The sequence below is a fragment of the Dendrobates tinctorius genome, unplaced genomic scaffold (genome assembly GCF_039654945.1).
Source record: "Dendrobates tinctorius isolate UK_male_01 unplaced genomic scaffold, ASM3965494v1 ptg000250l, whole genome shotgun sequence".
Classification (NCBI taxonomy): Eukaryota; Metazoa; Chordata; class Amphibia; order Anura; family Dendrobatidae; genus Dendrobates; species Dendrobates tinctorius.
Genome location: NW_027361917.1, coordinates 6,789,771 through 6,797,934, shown reverse-complemented (window position 1 = coordinate 6,797,934; position 8,164 = coordinate 6,789,771). Strand labels below are relative to the sequence as shown.

General features: G+C 46.9%; 1 protein-coding gene across 1 annotated transcript; it reads left to right on the top strand.

Moving 5' to 3' along the window:
• Positions 1-827: 827 nt before the first annotated feature.
• On the top strand, positions 828-4,565 carry SMIM26 (small integral membrane protein 26). The gene is made up of 2 exons (XM_073557435.1): positions 828-1,206; positions 4,357-4,565. The coding sequence occupies exons 1-2, from the start codon at positions 843-845 to the stop codon at positions 4,527-4,529; spliced, it is 537 nt and encodes a 178-aa protein (XP_073413536.1). The 5' UTR covers positions 828-842; the 3' UTR covers positions 4,530-4,565.
• The last annotated feature ends 3,599 nt before the right edge of the window (positions 4,566-8,164 follow it).

Sequence of the window (8,164 nt, the reverse complement as noted above, 5' to 3'; positions counted from 1 at the left end):
TGCGCGAGACATTCCCCCCCCCCTGCACGAGACATCCCCCCCTGCACGAGACACCCAGCTGCGCGAGACATTCCCCCCCCCTGCACGAGACACCCAGCTGCGCGAGACATTCCCCCCCCCCTGCACGAGACATTCCCCCCCCCTGCGCGAGACATCCCCCCCCTGCACGAGACATCCCCCCCCTGCGCGAGACATTCCCCCCCTGCACGAGACACCCAGCTGCGCGAGACATCCCCCCCCCTGCACGAGACATCCCCCCCTGAACGAGACACCCAGCTGCGCGAGACATCCCCCCCCGCGCGCGAGACATCCCCCCCTGCGCGAGACATTCCCCCCCTGCACGAGACATTCCCCCCCTGCACGAGACACCCAGCTGCGCGAGACATCCCCCCCCCTGCGCGAGACATCCCCCCCCTGCACGAGACATTCCCCCCCTGCACGAGACATCCCCCCCCTGCACGAGACATCCCCCCCCTGCGCGAGACATCCCCCCCTGCGCGAGACATTCCCCCCCCTGCGCGAGACATCCCCCCCTGCGCGAGACATCCCCCCCTGCGCGAGACATCCCCCCCCTTGCACGAGACATCCCCCCCCTTGCACGAGACATCCCCGGCTGCACGAGACACCCGGCGGCGCGAGACATCCCCGGCTGCACGAGGCAGGCGGGAGAGAAAGCTCCTCGGTAACTCATTCCCGCGGCAGTGCTATAGACTTGGGTCAGTCTCCTCTGCTCAGGCTGGGGGTCAAAGACAATGTGTGACGTCACCAACGTCTTACGCCGCGTGCTGATAGAGCCAAACACACAATGCATGCAGGGAGCTGGGATACCCGGATGACGTTATATGGCTGGCGCAGACAAACCATCAACCCACAACCAATATGGCGGCAGGAGCATGGTGTCGTCATTATCACGTGGTCAGTGGCACCGTCCTGATTGGACGAGCAGTAGCGTCGATGTCCTGCACGTCCCCCTCCCCCTCTCGGCTTCCTCACGTGGGCGGAGTGCAGTGATGGTGAGGGTGACCGACGTGTGGAGGATTTGCAGGACAGAGACCAGGCGCTTCGCCTTTAGGTTTCTTAATCATGACAAGAACTGGCGGCGCAACCTAGCGATAACGTACGCCGTGAGCGTGTGGAGCATGATCGGCTTCGTGGCTTACATGCAGTGGCAGACGAAGGACACAGTGGTGGAAAGACCAAAGACAGGTGACCTTAGCATTCCATGCAGAAAGTAGCGACCCCTAGTGTGTCGAGGAGGTACTGCACCCCATAGAGCTGCAGGGTGGAGGCATGGCCGTGTGCTGCAGTCACCACATAGGGTCAGGGATGGAGGAATGACGGAGGAGCGGCACAATGCAGATTTCTAGGACCCAGCTTTGTGATTTCTTAGGCTATGTGCACACGCTGCGGATTCGCAGGTAAAACCGCAGGTAAAGTGACCTGCAGTTTAGTCTGCGGTTTTCCCCTGCGGTTTCACACCTCTACTATGTTAAAGGTGTGAAACCGCTGTGGAATCCGCACAAACAATTGACATGCTGCAGTTTGTAAACCGCAGAAAAAACCGCAGCGTGAGCAGAGCGTTTTTGAAAACGCATAGGCTTTCATTGTACTGTACCATGTCAGCGGAACTGCTGCGTTTCCGCAGGGCCAAAACCGCTGCGGAAACGCTGCAAAATCCGCAACGTGTGCACACAGCCTTATAGCTTCCCAATATATAATGAAGCCGAGGTGCCAGGAATGGTGGCCGGGCCTCGCTAGTTATACCCAATTGTCCGGCTCTCCATGAGTGTGTGTATACTGTATGTATGTATGTGTGTGTACACACACGCAGGGAGAACCGGACAATTTTATATATATATATATATATATATATATATATATATATATATATATATTACCCCCAGCCAAAAAAGTGCAGAACAGTGGTTAGTTATACATAGAAAAATATTCAGGATTGAGAGTCCTCAGTAGTTGATACCTTTTAATACATCTTCCCTGTAGCTATACATAGATATTCTGGTGCATTTCTTGTCCGGGAGGTGGGTTGTTGCTAATATAAAATGTAACTGCCCTCCAAAATATGTCATTATTGTGTCAGTCTTTTCTGTATTCCGTATTCACCGCAAATATATATAAACCCAGTCAGGCCTAAGCCTCCCCACACAACCGTAATAACCTGGATAATTAATCGGCTTATTTATTTTGAACACACACACACTTTTTCCTCGTTCTTTTATATTCAATTAATTTTTATTGAATAAAACCACTTTAACATGCAAAGAAGAAGTATTCGTTGAACTTGAGTAAATTCAAAATAAGTTACAATAAAGTGTAACAGTTATAACAAATTCAGAAGTAACATAAACCATATAATAACTGATAATTAGTTGATAATTCACATTTAGAAATCTAGAGGTATAAGGAGCATAAGATGAAGAAAAGACTTATGCTGGTCTTAGGTTTAGAATTGGTGTCGTAACACAACTATTTACATGGATGGAAGCATTAGTGTTTTTAAAAGAAGGAAAGGGATGGGTTAATTGGGTAGAAGGGTAGGTGGTTATGCCCACTATGTGTTGGAACAAAAGTCCATTTGCCATGATGGGGTATAAGTTCTGATGAAGATCATTCATACTAATCGATTAGGTCCAAGTGATACAACGTTAGGATCCTGAAGGCATATTGGGTAAATTAGTTGAAGACATAAAACGGTTCTAGTGGTTCCATTTTTTTGAGTATTTTTGTAAGATATTGTTCCTAAGGGCGAACGTGTATTCATATGTGTTGTGAGAGCAGATTTTGTCTATTACTTTGTCTAGTGTTGGGGGAATAGGGTCTCTCCAAAGGGTGGCAATGTAGTTTTTCGCTGTGAGTAATATATGCGAGACTATAGGTCTATATATATATGTGTGATGGTGTCTAGGCCAACCAGGAGGAGTACTAGTTCCGGAGATAGTTGTAATTTCAGGTTAGTAATATTATTAATTAGGGTTTCTAGTGCACCCCAAAAGTTTTTAAGATGTGGACAACTCGAGAAGATATGCGTTAAACTTCCAGTAGCTTGACAATTTCTCCAGCATAAGGGGGGAGTTTGTATTTTGAATTTTATGTCGTTTAAGAGGGGTGTAATACCAACGAGTATATATTTTGTAGTGGGTTTCTACAAGAGATGAAGGAGTAGATAGACTCAAAAGTTGTGTGTAGGAGGTCAGTTGTGATGTTAGTGTTCAGTTCCGTTTCCCAAGCTTTTAGGTTAGGGGTGTGTGAAAAGTGAGTATCCTGGTTGAGGTTCTGATATATATGGCTAGTTTTCCAGAAGAGGAGAGTTCTGGGATATTTGAACATCTGCTGAAGGTTTTGTGGAAGAAAAAAGTTGAGTTTATGAGGTCTTAGATTTTCTTCCATGTCGTCTCTTCTGTAAGGTCAAGCTTGAATTTCTCGCTAATAAGTTGGAAGGGAATGAGTTTGTTATTCTCGTCAATTATATCTGATATATATTGAATGCCTTGTAGTCTCCATGAGTTAAGTTTAATTCTTGTAGATAAAAATTGAAAAATACCTATATCTATCCAAGTAGGAGAGACCACGGGAAAAGATTTAAGAGAGAATTTCAATAGAACTTTCTTCCTCGTTCTTTTAGAGCCTGGAAGCCGGATAGAGAGTGATGCTCAACTTGTCCGTTTAGGATTCCCCATAGGCTCCCCAAACGCTCTTTTGTCCGGTGAAATGATTTTTACGCTTGTTCGGCAGCTCGTTGTCTTGCCCAAACAAGATGTGCTGCCGAGAACACGATGTTCTGTGCGTCTGGAGATGTGGGGTTGACCTGTCAAAACAGACTGTTAGATGACTGCTGCTCAGCTAGAACGTAGATGATCGCCAGTTATTTCACGACCGAGGTCGGCCATTCTACATGCATTAGGCCTCTTTCACACATCAGTGTTTTTGATCAGTATTTGTATGCCAAAACCAGGAATATCTCCAAAATAAAGAACAGGAGTCAGTCTTTCAATTATATTTTTTTCTCGGTAAGTTCCGTTCCTGGCTTTGGCATACAAACACTGATGCAAAATACTGACCAAATACTGACGTGTGAATGAGCCTTTAGAAAAATGGGGATAAATATGATGGAAAACTGTAATCCAGAATCAAAACACAAAGGCCGCCCTGGTTTTTTTTGTCCATATTTATCGGAAAACAATTTGAAAAGTGGCAGCATTTTTCACGCCATATTCAGATGAACAGAAACTATTTTCATCGCCAAAAATTTCTTCAACGAAATCTGTGTTGTGGGAATTAATCCTTAGTTTGTTTTTTTGTTTCAGAAGTTCGTTTTTAATTTTTCTCTTTCCTTTACAGCTAACGTGGATTTCCCAGACCTAGAGGAGGATCCGTCGCAGAGAAGAAAACAGAAATTTGAATTTTCAGCCGTAATTGACTATAAGGAAAACCATGTACCATATACCACAAGAATATATCAGTATTTTATGTCTACTGACAAGAAGTCTGACGGTGACTCTACCAAAAATTAATGGACATTCATGTGTTAAATACATTTATTTAAGATAGCTGTCACCCTTTGTGAGTTTTTTTTGTGATCAGCTTATTCTTATTTTAATCTTCCAGAAGTTGGGTGTCACGGTCCGAACACCGCGGCCGCAGTGTAGCAGCCGTTCAGGAGATCTACAGCTCTTGCAGTGAATAGGAGACTGGTGTCAGATCACCACTGTTTTGATGTTGATGACCTGTTGTAAGGACTGATCATCAATACCTTTTTCTTGGACCACCCTTTAGTGGTAACTGTTGATTCTGCTACAATCTTGTGTCCAACAAGAAGCGTTGACATTAGCATTGTAACATTGGGCTTTCACACAATGTGTTACTTGCCAAAAGTTCATGTTCACATGTCCGCTGTGCTAAAGAAGCATCTTCTTTGTTATGACGGGAGGTCACTCCAATCAGGCTGTCATTCTTCCGCCATTTTCCTGCTGTTAGCCCAGTGAAATAATCTCATCAATGTAATCAAATTAATCCCTGCGCCCTGTTAAGGCCCCGTCTCACGGAGGCTAGTTTCACACTAGCGTTTTGGAGCGCAGCGACGGCCTGCGCACGGCCGCCGCTAAATCCCGCCCCCTGCCGCGCCCCCGCCGGTGGCTTCGCCCACCGGCGCATGACGCTGCATGCGCCCTGCGTCCCCTATCTTTATCACAGGGGGCGCAGGCCGTGCGCAGTGTGCGTTTGGCGGCGCATGCGCCTTTTTGACGGTGCGCCGACGCAACCAAACTGCAGCAGGTTGCGTTTGGCGCAGGTCGGCGCACCGTCAAAAGGACGTATTCGCCGCCAAACGCATACTGCGCACGGCCTGCGCCCCCTGTGATAAAGATAGGGGGCGCATGCAGCGTCATGCGTCAGTGGGCGGAGCTACCGACGGGGGCGCGGCAGGGGCGGGGCTTAGCGGCGGCCGTGCGCAGGCCGTCGCTGCACTCCAAAACGCTAGTGTGAAACTAGCCTAAGCGATCTCGGTAGCGAGATCGCTGCTGAGTCACAACTTTTGTGATGTAACAGCGATCTCACCAGCGAGATCGCGGTGTGTGACAGCGATCAGCGAGCGGCCCCCCTGCCGGTATCGCCGATCGCTGGAAGAAACCTCTGGACATTTCTTTGGTCGCTAGTCTCCCGCTGGCCAGCACGCATCGCTGTGTGTGACAGGCGGGAGACCAGCGATCAGGTGTAAAAAATAATTAAAAAAATATAGTTATTCTCACCTTCCGACGTCCCGTTCAGCCATCCTGCCTCTCTCCACGCTCCGGTCCCAGTGATCCTTTGCACGAATGACCGCGAGACTTTGTTATCCCTCGAGACCGTGACATCTCGCGGTCATTCTCGCAAAGGATCACTGGGACCGGAGTGTGGAGAGAGGCAGGATGGCTGAACGGGACGTCGGAAGGTGAGAATAGCTATATTTTTTATTTTGATTCTGTTTTTTACAGGATGGCCAGCGATGCCGGGTGCTCGGCATTGCTGTGCTGATTGCTGGTGAAGCTGTCTGTGTGACAGCTCACCAGCGATCACATAGCGACTTACTACTAGCGATCCTGACACCTTGATATCGGTGTCGGGATTGCTGGTAAGTCGCTTAGTGTGACGGGGCCTGTTACAGATCTTTGGCTTCTACTTTGATGAGTTGACAGGTTAATGTGATGTCATAACAAGATTGTAGTCCATAGTCCATGCTCTCTATGTTCTCAGGTTGGTTAACAGCCAATGATTAAAGAGGTTGTTCACTACCTTAGCATTGATGAACTATCCTTAGGATAGGTCATCATTGTCTGATCAGGAAAAACAAGAGAATACTAGAGTCCAAACTAACAGTAATGGATTAAAAATCTTTTTTGGAGGTTTTTCTTTATCAATGTCTGATCAGTTGGGGTCTGACACCCGCTACCCGCACCAATCAGCTGTTATTGGTGTTGGCGCCGCTGGCCGTCTTCTGATAATGGCTGCCACAGGGTACTACACTGCTGACTCTTATTGATTTGAATAGAAGGCGGATGTGTAGTACCTTGCAGCGGCTATTATCAGAAGACTGTCTCATCCGCAACTGAGTACTTCCAGCAACCGACGGCAGCTGATCGGCAGGGCTGTTGGATCCCAACCAATCATTCATTGATGATCATCAATGCTAAAGTAGCAGACAACCTCTTTAAATAACTGGGCCCACTCAACGCTTTCAGGAATTAATTTATAAATAAAATAAAACATTCTAGCAGACACCTTAAAATGGGCATATCTGAGCCCCACTTTGCACTTGATGTTTCGCTGAGGTCCAAGCCCAGTGATCATCTGTTTGAAAGTGATCCAGTAAATAAAAAAAAAACTGGATCGGTTTCAACCTGATGAATAACTGATGCACTTTACCTGCAATGATTTAACAGTGTGAAAGGATCAGTTATAAAGTGCTGCAGTTTTTCATCAGTTTGAAACTGATTCAGTTATTTTTTTTTTTTTATTTACGGACCTTGTGAATTCAGCCTTAGGCCATGTACACTAGTCCAGTAATCTTCTATAAAGGCCCCGTCACACACAGCGATCTCGCTGATTTTGTGACGCCACAGCAATCTCGCCAGTGAGATCGCTGTGTGTGACGGGGATCAGTGACTGGCCCACCTGCCGGGTATCGCTGATCATGCTCGATCAGCCTGTGCCATTTTTTGATCACTGGTCTCCCGCTGGCCAGTGCGCATCGCTGCATGTGGCAGCGAGAGACCAGCGATCAGCTACGCTGGTTTCTAATGTAAACATCGGGTATCCAGTAGCCGCGGCTCCTGGATACCCGATGTTTACCTTAGATACCAGCTTGCTCGCTGGTCCTGATCGCTGGAGGGGCTATGTGACAGCTCACCAGCAATCAGCCTAACGATGTCCCAGCGATCCCATCCATGTCGGATCGACTGGGACATCGTTATGTGTAACGGGGGCTTTAGAATGAATCAAGCAACAATCAGTTGACAAAAAAGTTGTGCAGACATTAAAAAAAAAAGTTAGCAGCCTGAAAAAAATGATTTCAACTCAATCTGTTTTTTTAACATTGAAGTCTATGGAAAATGGATCCATGAAATAGCCATCCGTTTATCGCAGATTTTAAAAGGCTCCGGTATTCGCTTACTGTACTGGCTATTTAATGGATTTGTTTTCCATAGACTTCAATGTTTATAAAAAAAAAAAAATGGATCCAGCTGAATCCATGTTTTTTTTTCTGTCGGACAAAAAAAGTTGTCTGCACAACTTTTTTGGCAACGGATTGCTGCTGGATCTGTTCTAAGGGTATGTGCACACGTTGCAGATTTGCTGTGGCTCCGCTGCAGATTTCCTAGTGATTTACAGTACAATGTAAATCTATGGAAAACAAAAACCGCTGTGCACATGCTACAGAAACGCAGCGGTTTATTTTCCGCAGCATGTCAATTCTTTGTGCGGATTCCCCAGCGGTTTTACACCCATTCCATTATAGGAATCCGCAAGTGTAAAAACGAATGCTAAATCCGCAAGAAATTTGCAGGTAAAACGCGTGGATTTTGACCTGCGAATTCTGCCAAAAATAGCAGATTCCGCACATGAATCCGTGTGCACATACCCTTTTGGATGATTACTGGACCTGTGAACATAG

Bases quoted from the DNA above. Each gene is read 5' to 3' on its own strand.
- SMIM26 (XM_073557435.1), top strand. From the start codon at position 843: ATGGCTGGCGCAGACAAACCATCAACCCACAACCAATATGGCGGCAGG. The intron at 1,207-4,356 runs GTGACCTTAGCA...TTTCCTTTACAG, and splicing joins GGTGGAAAGACCAAAGACAG to CTAACGTGGATTTCCCAGAC.